This window comes from Bison bison, unplaced genomic scaffold (assembly GCF_000754665.1).
Source record: "Bison bison bison isolate TAMUID 2011002044 unplaced genomic scaffold, Bison_UMD1.0 scf7180017864214, whole genome shotgun sequence".
In the NCBI taxonomy this organism is placed as follows: domain Eukaryota; kingdom Metazoa; phylum Chordata; class Mammalia; order Artiodactyla; family Bovidae; genus Bison; species Bison bison.
Genome location: NW_011494786.1, coordinates 16890 through 31205, shown reverse-complemented (window position 1 = coordinate 31205; position 14316 = coordinate 16890). Strand labels below are relative to the sequence as shown.

Sequence of the window (14316 nt, the reverse complement as noted above, 5' to 3'; positions counted from 1 at the left end):
TGCTCCCCAGTGTGCTCACTCAGCCATCTCCCAGGAACTGGGAGCAGAATGGAAGCTGGATTTGCTGCTCCCTGTTATGAATTTTTTATGCCTTATCTAATTGAATTTCCTCAACAGCCCTCACTAGTAGACATAGCTGTATTTCAAAAGAGAACACTGAGGTACAGAGATTAAACAACTCTCCTGGGTTTATACATCTTATAAGGAAAGGAGTTGGGCTTTGTCTCTAAGCCTCCTTTCTCTCTGCTAAGAAACGCTGTTATTAGGAGCCCCCTCCCACCTACTCCCTGAGATACAGCTCCTTTAGTTCACACTGGAATCATCCCAAGACACATTCCTTTTCAGAGAATGTAAGCCTACCTCCTTATGAAGGTCAAATATAGTTATACTAGTGCTCAGGATACTCACAGTAAGTTTTTAAGGTCTGGGTAAAGTACGTTATGTTTTTATCCATTTTTCCTCAGAATCAGCTAACAGAATTAATGTTTCCTTCTCTCCCATTGAACTGTTAATTGGCCAAAGGATTCTGCATGGGGAACAAACTAATATCAAGGGTCTCAGAGAGCAGCAGAGGGGAACATATGCATTACCTGCTTGGGGGGGGCCCAGACTCGAATTCAGAAGATGTCTTCAAAGGACCCCAGTGCTCACAGAACTCTTTGAATTTGAATTTCGTCTTCCAATAGGATACTAGAAGCCGTTTCTGGGGTTGTCCTGAGGGTGGACACACTTGCTAGATATTGAGTGTGAATTGGGAACACACGTATGTGACTGATGGCAAGTCACTGAATCTCTGTAGTTCTCATTTTCTGGGAGCCAGGAAGTTTATATCATGTTTGCCCCAGCCTTCAAAAAGTGAAGAAAGTTACTTATAAGAAAGATATGATAAAGTATTATGTAAGTTGAAACTTCATTTCCCTTTGTAATGTGATCCTTAGTCATTGGATAATGGAATTTAATGTGAGGAGGATCTGTGACTTCCACTTCACAGCAACACCCTTCTCAGAATTCTGCTGAATCACAGCTCCTCCGTTCTACATGATAAGTACAATATACACAATCTCCAACTTCAAGATGGACGAGTTAAGTATCTTTCTAAGGATCCTTTATTTTGCAAAGGTTAGACCATTGATCTCACATTAAAAATGTGGATATGTAAATAAAAAAGTAAATCAAAACTAAATAAATTTTTTAAAATGTGGATATTGAAAACATGTGGATATTGAAATTTGTTATCTAAAATTCAAGTTATTCATTCTTTATCCACTGAAGAGAAGTATATTTTTGTCCTGAACTCCTCAACAAAAAGTTGCAAGATCTTAATGTTTACTAAACAGAGCTAGGATTTGAATAGAAAACGCAGGTGTTTCTTCCTATGTTCTGGCTTTGGGGTTCCTGCTTTTATTAAGTCCTGTATGTTTCTATGGAGAAGGCAATGGCACCCGACTCCAGTTCTCTTGCCTGAAAAATCCCATGGACGAGGGGCCTGGCAGGCTGAAGACCATGGGGTCGCGAAGAGTCAGACATGACTGAGCGACGTCACTTTCACTTTTCCCTTTCATGCACTGGAGAAGGAAATGGCAACCCACTCCAGTGTTCTTGCCTGGAGAATCCCAGGGACAGGGGAGCCTGGTGGGCTGCTGTCTATGGGGTCTCACAGAGCCGGACACGACTAAAGCGACTTAGCAGCAGCAGCAGCAGTATGTTTCTATTCACGCCCATGAGAGAACAATTGGTTTGGTCATAATGTTTGAGTTTTCCTGTAACATCTTACAGAAAAACCCAAAAGAACTTTTTGGCCAATAATTTCTGTCTATTGTTGGAGCCTTTGAATTTCATTCTCTGGTTCCCTGCTATGTCCACTCTACACATAGGCTGCTGTAGTCTAGGGGCTTTCAAACTTCACTGACCTGAAAAGACCCACGTATCTCTTACCAATACCATGACCAAATGAGTGTGCCTATGTGCTTTCTTCTACCTGAACATACAATGCACACATAGCTGAAATGAGCAACTCATGAAACAATGCTTTATTTTAAAAACTGGAAAATTTCACAGTCCACTGAAGGATTGTCATGCCTAGTTTGAAAAATGTTAACATGAAAAATGAGGCCAAGACTTGGGTTCATATAGAAATGGGTTTGAATCCCAAGTTCGCCACCTACTTTGTGCAAGTTACCCTAGAAATCTCAGTATCCCCAACTGCAAAATGAGAGCAATGGCAACTTCATAGCAGGTGATTCTTGTAGGGTTAAATGAAGACAAATTTGTGATAATGCGCAGTGCATGACAGACATAGAACAAATGTCAGTTCCACCTAGACTGTACAGTTAATGCAGTAACATCCCTTTCTCTAGACATAAGATGCACCAAGAGAGGCAGAATGTACAATTCCAAGAAAATGGAAGGATTTGGCATCCTGTATCTGTGGAAAGAATCGGGATCTTTTGAGCAACAGTTAAGCAAAGTGAGCTCTAATTTCAGATTTTGAACAAATGCAGCATAATAGCCAATGAGCTGAACATGGATTCTGTCTCCTCCTCCTCCTATTCCTGCTGTCTGTGAAGTCCTCTGGCTCCAAGGCCCCTCCTTCCCAGGCTCCCAGGGCCTACATATGTGTGGGTTCCTGCCCTGCCCTGGTTTTAATCCTGGGTGTGGATTTCCATGAATGTTACTTAAGCTTCGAGGTCCATTTCATCAACTGAAGAATGGAGATAATAATTATTTCATGGGATTCTTGTGAGGATTAAAGATATAATGTGTTCAAAGTGGTCAGCATTCAGTTCAGTTCAGTTCAGTCGCTCAGTTTTGTTCGACTCTTTGCAACGCCACGGACTGCGGCATGCCAGGATTCCCTATCCATCACCAACTCCTAGAAGCTACTCAAACTAATGTTCATCACATTGGTGATGCCATCCGGCCATCCCATCCTGGGTCATCCCCTTCTCCTCCTGCTTGCAATCTTTCCCAGCATCAGGGTCTTTTCCAATGAGTTGGTTCTTTGCATCAGGTGGCCAAAGTATTGGAGCTTCAGCTTCAGCATCAGTCCTTCCAATGAATATTCAGGACTGATTTCCTTTAGGATGGACTTGTTGGACGTCCTTGCTGTCCAAGGGACTCTCAAGAGTTTTCTCCAACATCACAGTTCAAAAGTATCAATTCTTCAGCGCTCAGTTTTCTTTATGGTCCAACTCTCACATCCATACATGACCACTGGAAAAACCAGCTTTGACTAGATGGACCTTTGTTGGTAAAGTAATGTCTCTGCTTTTTAATATGCCGTTTAGGTTGGTCATAGCTTTTCTTCCAAGGAGCAAGCGTTTTTTAATTTCATGGCTGCAATCACCATCTGCAGTGATTTTGGAGACCCAAAAATAAAGTCTCTCACTGTTTCCATTGCTTCCCCATCTATTGGCCATGAAGTGATGGGACCGGATGCCATGATATTAGTTTTCTGAATGTTGAGCTTTAAGCCAACTTTTTCACTCTCCTCTTTCACTTTCATCAAGAGGCTCTTTAGTTTTCTTTGGCTTTCATCCATAAGGGTGGTGTCATCTGCATAGCTGAGGTTACTGATATTTTCCCCAGAAATCTGATTCCAGCTTGTGCTTCATCCAGCCTGGGATTTCACATGATTGTACTGTTTATATAATTTAAATAAGCAGGGTGACAATAGGCAGGCTTGACGTACTCCTTTCCCGATTTGGAACCAGTCTGTTTTTCCATGTCCAGTTCTAACTGTTGCTTCCTGACCTGCATACAGATTTCTCAGGAGACAGGTAGCATTGGGGCAGGAATATTAGGAGTTTTGCAATAAATACTAGTTCTCTAATCTTTGCCCTCCCTGACACCCACCCACGCATCCATACCACAGACTCACTTCTTAGCCTGCCAAGAAAATCAGATTTTACCCAGTGTAGACTGGACAATGATTGGTGGAATTTCCCACAGGTGGCTAATGAGAGTGGGAATTTGGTCTAAGGAAGAAGTTCCAGGGACTCTTCCAATTGCCCTGAGGGAGGCCGATTTTTCAGCATTGTTTGTGCTGTTTAGCCATATATCATAAAGGCGTTAGCTTCTATGCTTTTATTCTTTGTTCATTCATTGGTTCATTTGTTGGTTCATTAAGGGCTAGAGAAACCAAGAGACTGCCACCATGGCAGGGAAGCCCACTCTTCACTATTTCAATGGACGCGGCAGAATGGAGTGCATTCGGTGGCTCCTAGCTGCAGCTGGAGTGGAGGTAGGTTTCATCTTCAGTTGGATCTAAATTGACCATGGGTGCCTAGTCAGTCACTCAGTCATGTCCAACTCGTTTCGCTCCCATAGGCCATAGCCTGCCAGGCTCCTCTGTCCCTGAGATTCTTCAGACAAGAAGGGAAATTGACTGTATCATACTACTTTTTTCACAGAGGAGATTTTCCTTATTAAATGATCTGCTAAGAATTTTGCATTAAAAACATTTATTAGGTATTAGATTAACAGATTTTTATTGAAATTTCTTCTTCTCAAGGACAATAGAAAACAAATTTGTGTTTTTATTTGTTTTTAGCTGTGAGGCTTGTGAGATTTTAATTCTCTGACCAGAGATCAAAAGCAGGCCCACAACAGTGAAAGCCCATGCCTTAACCACTGAACTGTCAGGAAATTTCCTGAATTTTGATTTTGAAAACTGTAAAATATTTATTACATTCACGCAACAATTAGAAATATGAATATTAAATATCAATTGATATGAATAATTATTATTAATATGTCAGGCATTTTAATGTATTTAGGTCAATTTTAAAATAAGTTTAATGAACTAGTAATATACCATGAAGTGTTTAAAGATGAAATATATAATACCTAGGATTTGTTTCAAATTGTTACCAGGGAGAGGGGTGTAGGCATATAGATATCTTGGGATTGGGTTGAGCCTATAATTACTGAAGCTGGTGTAAGTTTACAAGGAGCATCATTGTATTTTTTATTTTGTGCATGCCACAAATCTCCATAATAAAAAACAAAAATATACATATTAGAAGAGAAATGTAATTAAAGTTAAAACATAAACCAGAAATATAGAGCAGTGCAGACTGTAGCAAACTGCCTGTTGGATTTAATGCATTCATTCACTCAGCAATGAATTTGTTGGGCACCTTGAAGTGCCAGATTTCATGCCAGGCCCTAGAGATACATGAATCATCAAGACAGACACAGTCCCTCCCCTCAGGCCGCTTACACTCTAGTGAGGATGCAGACACGTATGTGGGTGACTAAAAGAGGACACAGAAGACTTGAGTGTAAAAACGCCACCTTCTCAGTAGTATATTGATAGGCTTCTGTGCAACTCTGCTGAGTGCTGCCCTCTAGAGGTGTCACTCAATAAAGCACTTAGCCCAGATCAGAGGGAGCCAGCAACTCTGTGAGGGTTTCCTGGGGAGGGAGTCATGGACAGAGGTCAGAGATTTGGTCCCTTAGAGGAGAACAGTAAAAGAAGGCTTCAGGTGAGGCCTTCAAAGGCCTTCGAAGGTTCTGCAAAGGGAACCTCTAGTGTGCTCCCTTAGCTTCCTAAAAACACGTTTACCTAAGCCTCTATGTATTATACTTTCTCTATTACTTCAGGAATGCAGGGCACATTAGCTTGGTCCATTTTCAAGTGTGTAAAGAAACAAGTACATAGAAAATCCAAACAGTGCCATTCCAGGTGGTTTCATTTCTATAAATCAACAACCAACATTTTTCACTGTGGTTCAGCCTTGGAGTTCAAGGATGTGTTCAGAGTCCCTGGGCAGGATGAGTTCAGCACAGGACGGAGAAGAAGGGGGAGATGCTGAGAGCATCCAGGCTTCCTCTTGTCCAGCCAAGCCTGACAGAGCAGGGTGTGGGGCTCGACTGACCAAAGAACATTGGAATTCTGGGTTCTCTGGGCCCAGAGCCTGATCCTCGCAATCCTGCATCTCCATCAGTTTCGCAAGAAACAGCTGACCAGCCAGCCCCTTCTCACAATGACTACCCACCTGTCATTGCCTCTTAGGGTTGTCTTGAACTGGGTGCTTTATAAATTGTTGCCCACACACTCACTATCTACATGGTTTCACCATATGGGATCATTTAGATCCACAATAAACTACTCCAATGAGGCAGTTAGAAATCCCCAGTTCTCAAACTTTTCACAAACAAGACCCTTGTTTACAATAAAAAGTTGAATGGAAGGAGGTAATATACAGCAGAGGACTCCGGTGGCAGCCTCTAAGGGAGTCAATGGCCCCATGGATACCCCATGCTAGGGGATACCCCAAAATCCTGTCCTGATCTCACAGGGAGAGAAAGGCTTTCCAGGTACATTAAAACTCCATAACTAGAACTTCCCAGTCCCTTCCCTCCAGTGATATTCTCCTCCCCCCAAATCATTACCTAATCACTGACAGAGGTGGGGACAGGGTAGAGGTGAATTGGCCTGCAAAATAAGCAGTTACTTGCCACAACCCACATTTTTATCTTGGTGGCTCTAATCTAAATCTCCAAATGGCCTTGATCACTGTCCTCTGTGCACCCTGCTGAACTTGGAAATCCTACAGTCTCCATAGTGGGCAGCAGACAGAGGCCATGCAAGTTCAGCTATTCTATGGAATGAAACAACAAAAACTTATCGACTCTTTCTGCTTTTCAGTTTGAAGAGAAATTTATAGAAAAACCAGAAGACTTGGATAAGTTAAAAAATGGTAAGCCCAGGAACTAAGTTCCTCTGATGGGAGTATCCAGTAGAAGTTTTAAGTTGAGGTTTCAACACCACCAACGTGCTGTGTGTGTGGTGGGAGTGGGGTTAGTAGAGTGGGAAAAATATGGTTAAAGGTAAGAGGCGGGTCTCCTTGAAAATGCCTTGCAACTCACTCGGAACTAGGAAGGGCTGGAACTCGAGTGTTTGTTAAAGGAGCCAGCCCCAGTGCCCGTGAATGCTCGGTCTGTGCTTCTCTGCCTTTCTGCACCGTGAGTGACCACACAGTGCTCCCACCTAAAGTCAGGAAAAGGTGAAGATCTGACAGAAGAGGGGAGAAACAGGCCCAGAAGTTGCTGTGAGTCCGGGTTTGGCAAAGTAACATCCTAGCAATAATGTAGACTCAGTGAGCAGAGAAAGGGCAAACTCTCTCAAAACATGTCTTACCTGTTCAGAGATTTTCTCTGGAACTTCCGTTAAATGGCAACTTGTTGGCACACTTGTTGCAGACTCTTCCAGCTTCTTTCTAAAACACACATGAAGACAAATCAGCCCAGATTTACAAGGGATCCCCTATATGTCTGAATGGGAAATAAGAAGATAAATGAAATAATAGGTTAGAAAGTAAAAGGCAAACAAAATGCCATCCTGCTTAAGCCTACCAGGTCATTTTAGTGTTTCACTTTATATCTTTGGTTATTTCAGCAAACATTTGTTCGTCTTAAAAGGGTGCAACATATCAAACATTTCGCCCTTCTTTTTTTCTTTCAAAAGATGGGAGTTTGATGTTCCAGCAAGTGCCAATGGTTGAAATTGATGGAATGAAGCTGGTGCAGACCAGAGCCATTCTCAACTACATTGCCACCAAATACAACCTCTACGGGAAAGACATGAAGGAGAGAGCCCTGTACAGTAGTTTTTAGTTTTATCATCATAACTAATAGTAACAACTTAGGTCCTTCCCTGACTGAGCAGGAACAAAGCAGGGCATCATGACCAACATGATGGTATAAGCCTTGTGGGGCATAACTGAGTCCAGTACAGCAAAGACCTATGAGTATGAGGGAAGAGTAAACAAACTTGAAGTGAAATCAACCGCCTATGGAAGAGGATACCGTCCATGGATATAGCACAGTGACAAGGTTTCCAAACATGAATGGTCTATGAAGCGAAGAGGATGGTAGAACCAAGATTCCAGGGGTTCAGGCTTGTTTGAACTGGACACCCACCAACAGCCAGAGACAAGGGACAAAGCATCTGAGTGTCTAGAAGATAAAGCTTAGAAAGGGAAGGATCTAAAGAAGTTGGTTCTTGAATTCCAAAAATTCAAAGAATGATGACCAGGAACTTAATTTATTAACCCTTTATATGGATTGGCCACTAGACAAGGATTAGCAAAGGTTGAGCTCAAAATGGTAAGGTTACATCAAGCACTTCGATATAGTTTTAGTCAGCTAGATTTTTCAGTACAACTATATCCTGGGGGTGAGGGGTATTCTCTCTGCTGTGATGGGACTACATGCTGATGCTGCTGCTAAGTTGCTTTAGTCGTATCTGACTCTGTGCGACCCCAGAGACAGCAGCCCACCAGGCTCCCCGGTCCCTGGGATTCTCCAGGCAAGAACACTGGAGTGGGTTGCCATTTCCTTTTCCAATGTATGAAACTGAAAAGTGAAAGTGAAGTGGCTCAGTCGTGTCCAACTCTTTGCAACCCCATGGACTGCAGCCTACCAGGCTCCTCTGTCCATGGGATTTTCTAGGCAAGAGTACTGGAGTGGGTTGCCATTGCCTTCTCTGGGGACTACATGATTGAAATTAAAATCTTGTAAGGAACTTCCCAGGTGGCACTAACAGTAAAGAACTTGCTAGCAATGCAGGAGATATAAGAGACCCGGGTTTGATCCCTGGGTCTGGAAGACCCACTGGAGGAGGGCATGGCGACCCGTGCTAGTATTCTTGCCTGGAGAAGAATCCCATGGACAGAGGAGCCTGGTGGGCTATAGTCCACCGAGTCACAAAGAGTCGGTCGTATCTGAAGCGACTTAGCACTCAAGGAACTACTGCTGTTATTCTAAAAGTTAAACAGAGTTACCCATATGACTCAGCAATTCCTTTCAAGAGGATTAAAAACACCCCCACACTAAAATTTATACTCAGAAATTCATAGCAGTGTTGTTCATAATCAATAACTAGAATCAACAAAAATGTCCATTAACTGATGAAAGAAAGAGCGAAAGTTGGTCCATCCCTACAGTGGGATGTTATTTCAAACAGAACCAGAGTCTGGCAATAGTATGTGGAGAGTGTTACGGAACCAGGTTCTACGGGAAATAACTGGAGAAAGTGCTGGTGTTGGGACTCTAAATGGGCCTGGTGTTCTAACAGGATGAGAGAGGAAGAGGGATGTGACTGGGACTGAGGTGCCAGGACCCTGCTGGACATGACTGAGGTGGTCCTAATGCATCACACCCACCATGCTCAGACCACGTCATGGCAGAGATGGCACACCCAGGAGTGGTCCCAGTGCTTACCTGCACTGATTCCACCCGATTCCCTCATGCCTGTGACTATGGATGGGTCACTGATGTGCTCTGTCTCTATATTTGGTCATGTGTATAACAAAAAGATTACACATATGTTTACCCTGATGGCTTGTTCTAGAATGCTAAAATTAATTTTAAAAAACAAAGCTAAATCACTGGTGTAGAAAAATGCACCCAGTGGAGGAGAATTACTTTGCTACCTCTCAATGTCTCATTCTTACCCATTCCAAAAATCTAAGGCAGACATTTGACAATTTGGTTATTTTATCTTTTCAGGATTGATATGTATTCAGAGGGTGTGGCAGATTTGGGTGAAATGATCATGCATTTTCCACTGTGCCCACCTGCTGAAAAAGATGCCAAGCTGACCCTAATCCGAGAAAAGACAACAAACCGTTATCTCCCTGCATTTGAAAATGTAAGTGGACTCTTCAGCATCTTTGGCAGAGAGGTCAGAGGACGAAGAAAAATAGTGCCTGGGATGGCCGGGGCATTAGCCTTCACCTCTGTGAGCCTTTCTAAATACTAATGTAGTACTCTGAGTCTCAGGGCACTTTATAAAAATTGAATGTATAGAAGAATTGTACTAGTTTTACCCAAGTTATAATTTTTCAGGAAAGTTCTATTTACTCAAACCCAATCTGGAATTCTCTACCCAATGGAATTTCACAGTTATACTTAGAGCCTGGATTATGGAAGCTCTGAGAGCCACACTGGAGCCTGGATTAGATGGATCCTTAGAACACGGTGCAGGGGCTTTGATTCAAGAAGAGCATGATGTCAGCAATACATCAGAAAATATTCTGGTGTCCTGTGTAGGGAGACATGAGACCAGCTGCCCGTCAGGAGAATGTGGAAGTGTTTTGGGGGTGATTGACATGTATCTAGATAGATATGGGGGCAGTAGGGTGGAGAGAAAGAGACAGAGGAAAAGTTATTCAGGAAAAAGTAATAGAGATATTTTGGGACATGACTCTCAGACTTTTGAAGAAAGTGAAATAAAATCAGTGAAGTAGTGTTCCATCATTATGACTAGTACGTATTTTAGTTTTTTCTGTTTGAACGTTTCATGATCAAAAATACCTGAAATCAGGCTCAACTAAAAGCATGAACCACCCCCGCCCCCGCCCCGCCTGCCCTCCGCCAAAAAAAAAAAAAGATTGTAAGACCAGGAAATGAGAGCAAAAGAGTTGAGAAGGAATACAGAGTCTGCATTAGTTTGCTCAGGGTGGTAGAAGGCTGTCATGAAGATGGAGACACTGCCCAAGGAGGAGGGAGAGAAGGACAGAGAGAGATGGATGAAGGGTCATGTTGTGGAGTCCAGGGCTGCACACTTGAGGGTGTGCGGTCCACAAAAACATGGTGCAGACGGTGCTAAGGCCTTGGCCCAGTGGAAGAAGTAAGGCAGCCACAGCGAGGTGTGAACAGGAAACAGAAATGGTGGTCTGCCTTCCACTGGGGATGAGGAGGGAACAGCAGGAACCTGCCTGGCCCGTCTCTGAGTTGGAGGAAGCAGAAGGTCTGAGGTTCCCACCTGCCCAGCAAGGGGCAGAGATGGAAGTGGGGCTGGGCGAGGGGCAGGGGAGGAGCGGGGGTCCAGCCTGCAGGGACCTGTGTCCCTGATCTGACCCCTCCATTCGACAGGTGCTGAAGAGCCATGGACAAGACTACCTGGTGGGCAACAAGCTGAGCAGGGCTGACATCCACTTGGTTGAACTTCTCTACTATGTGGAAGAGCTGGACCCCAGGCTTTTGGCCAACTTCCCTCTGCTAAAGGTGAGCTCTCCCACGGCCCTGGGGGCCAGACACACCCCCACATGGCATCTGCTCTCTGGACCTTGGGACTGGGGTGCTAGGGTCCCCATCCCTGTCCAGGCCTTGCTGCCCCCCGGTCTCCTCAGTTCACTCCAAGGTCCTGGTCCGGAGTGTGGAAAGAATCTGTCAAGCCAAGGACATCGGAGGTGGACTCTGCTCCATGGAAAACGCCCTGCCTTTTACCAGGAGAGAGACCCAGGGCTGGCTCTCTCTTGGTCCCTCTTCCACTTCAGCCTCTGTCCTCATTTCCTCTTCGCTCCCCTCTGTCCCGCGTGTGTCCCTCTTTTCCTGAGTCTGTCTGAGTGGGTTTCCCCCCATCTCACTTCTTCCCTTCAATTCCTGTTCCTTCTCTCATACGTTGATTTCTCTCTCCCCGTTTCTCTCTCTTTGAGGGCAGATTGGCTCTGACTGACCTCACACATGACCTTTCATGTTTTCCGTCTTCAGTTCCAGCCCCGTGTCCTAGCTCTTCTTGTCTTGACATCTGGAGCCTTAATCTGTGCTGATATCTCACACACTCCTCTTCGTTACACTGCACTTGAGGGTCAACCCACTTGAGGGTAGGAAGATCGCGAAGCAGAATGGAGCGTTACACTAAGACCTCTCTGGGGAAAACTGGGCTGTCCCCTTCCTGTCTCATGGGCCTCCTCCTGGTGCTGATGGAGGGGTCTCGGCTGGCCCTTGTCTAGGAAGGTGTCAGAGTCCCTGCTGGGTTGCGTAGTGACAGGGCTGCTCTTTAGCTGTACTCCGAGCTGTGTTCTCGTGCATTGCAGGCCCTAAAAGCCAGAGTCAGCAATATCCCGGCCGTGAAGAAATTTCTGCAGCCTGGCAGCCAGAGGAAGCCTCCCACGGATGAGAAAAAAATAGAAGAAGCCAGGAAGGTTTTCAAGTTTTAGTAAAGCCAGCGGGGCTGCCCGGGACAAATCTTCTGAAATTTTCTAACAATGAAACAATAAAGCTCCTATGAGCAGATTTACTTCCCATGTGTTCTTTTTTACTACGATCTCCTTCTCACCTTTCTGGTTTGGAATTAAAACATAAATAAGAACAGGAAACAGATTATATATTCCTGTACTATTTTCCAAGGATCATCCTATAACATCTGTCACATAGCCTATCAAAGAGAAAAGTGTAACAGTTTATATCTGACATTCTTAGGTTTCCACAGGAAAGAGCTACCTTTCTGGGGTCATGGCAGAAAGACATTTTCTTTATTTCTTTGAGAGATATTTTCCATCTGATAATAAAAATGTCTTTTCTTATGCATTTCTGAACAACTCTTTTGCCTACTGTGGGCTCTCCAGTGTTCTGGGAGGTAGGCAAGCAATAAGAACCCAGTGGACCCAAACTCTGTGCTCAGGGGACCCTGCTGTGGCCGCCTGGTCATCACAGCTCTGCTGCAAGAGGCTCTGTGGGGCTCTGCACAAGGGCCTCACCCTCATTTGACAAGGTCCCCCAGATCAGATCTCTATGATACAGGTGACATGTGTGAATTTGATGTGAATGAATATATATGACGTCATTTCCCCTGGCCTCTCATGGAGCCAGGGAGCCTGGATTGGGACTGATTCTGGCTCTGGTCATACGTGGGCCCTGCGGTGAACACTGCCCAGGAAATCTGGCCTTTGGAGTATCAGGTTCTGTTCTTCCTGGACTGAACTGCCCCCTCACCCTCACCCCGGAACCCCCAGGTGAAGGGGCGGGGCCAGAGCTGACAGACTCAAGGGGTTCCTGACTGTGTTTCCCTCCCTCTGGTCTGTTCTCCACTGACATCAAAATATTTTTCTAAAATGCAAACCTGAGAATCACCACCCTGTTTTACCTCCCTCAGTGACTCCCGCGGCCCGCGGGGTGCCCTCCTGCCTTCCCTCCGCACCCCTTGAGTGCCAGTCCCATCACACAAGACGTGTGGGGGTGGCCTGCGCCCTGCCTGGGCACCTTTGTTCCCTCCCAGGCCAGCTCCACCCCGGGGGCCACACTGAGCTCTGTGCTCCCTGGGGAGAGCTGGACGCACCTCTTTGCTTCCCCCAGAGCCCAGTAAACCCCCTGATGGCCACTGGCTTCCCTCAGCATCTGTGAGTTCCTGATGGGGGCCCAGCCCTGTGTATCCTCAGGGCTCCACCATGAATGGTTGTACCTCCACACACACCTCCACGGCCCGGGAGTCTGGGCTGTGGGAATTCCTCACAGTCCCCACCCACTCTCATCTGCCTGACAGCTCTATTCATTCATCCAAGTCTTCAAGACCAGGATGTTCATATCACTCCAATGCTATGGACAGACCTTGCTTTGATCCTAATGCAAGTAAGCCAACTGCACATAAGTCTTTATGAGACGTTGGGAAAATTAGAATGCTGAACATTTAATGAAATGAATGAACTTCAAGTATAAAAGATATAAATTATAACATTTTAGTGTGACAGAATAGTGTGATTATGTTTAGAAAAAGAGTCCTTACCTCTTAGAGGTAAATTTAATAATTGTGGGATGGATGCAGTCATGCGCTGTGTAGGATTTGCTGCACAGTAATCCTGTGCTCTGGGGAAGTAAACAGGTCTGTGTGTTGGTTTTCTACAGTTGCTGTGTCAACTTACTACAACTGGGGGGCTTAAAACAACACGATGAATTCTCTCACACTTTTGGAGGCCTGAAGTCCAAAGTTAAGGTGCTGCATTGCCTCTGGACACTCTTGGGAGAAGTCTTCCCTGCCTCTTCCGGCTTCTGGTGGCTTTTTGCATCCTTCCTTTCCGTGACTCATGGCCACATCACTTCAATCTCTGCCTCCATCTTCACATCACCCATATGTGTGTGTCTGTGTATTTTCTCTTCTGCTATAAGCACCCTTGTTGTTGGGTTTGGGCCTATCTATATTACCCAGGATAGTCTCACTTCAGTTTCCTTAATTACATCTGCAAAGAGTCTTTCTCCAAATTCCATCCCATCCAGAGGTTCCAGGTTTTCAGATGTGGACTTTTTTTTCTTTTGGAGACAAACATCATGCCTCAGATTGTAGAGAATTCACCTGTAATTTTCTGCAGGAGATCCAGTTTCAATCCCTGGGTCAGGAAGATCCCCTGGAGGATGGAATGGCAACCCACTCCAATATTTTTGCCTTGAAAACCCCAGGGACAGAAGAGCCTGGAAGGTACAGTCCATAGGGTAGCAAAGAGTCAGACACAACTAAGCATGAACCCATGTCATTCAATGTTTAGGACGTACTTATATGAAAAAATTATTTATTATGTGTCTGAAGTTCAT

At 44.8% G+C, this 14316-nt stretch overlaps 1 protein-coding gene across 1 annotated transcript in view; it reads left to right on the top strand.

Annotated features, from left to right (window-relative positions):
- Nucleotides 1-12034, top strand: part of LOC104992390 (glutathione S-transferase A1) — a 14871-nt gene extending 2837 nt beyond the window's left edge. Inside the window, exons 2-7 of the mRNA XM_010845246.1 lie at nucleotides 4130-4243; nucleotides 6656-6707; nucleotides 7475-7607; nucleotides 9520-9661; nucleotides 10888-11019; nucleotides 11832-12034. Coding sequence (XP_010843548.1) covers nucleotides 4157-4243; nucleotides 6656-6707; nucleotides 7475-7607; nucleotides 9520-9661; nucleotides 10888-11019; nucleotides 11832-11954 — 669 coding nt within the window. The 5' untranslated portion in view covers nucleotides 4130-4156 and the 3' untranslated portion in view covers nucleotides 11955-12034. The remainder of the gene's footprint in view (nucleotides 1-4129; nucleotides 4244-6655; nucleotides 6708-7474; nucleotides 7608-9519; nucleotides 9662-10887; nucleotides 11020-11831) is intronic.
- Nucleotides 12035-14316: the final 2282 nt, after the last annotated feature.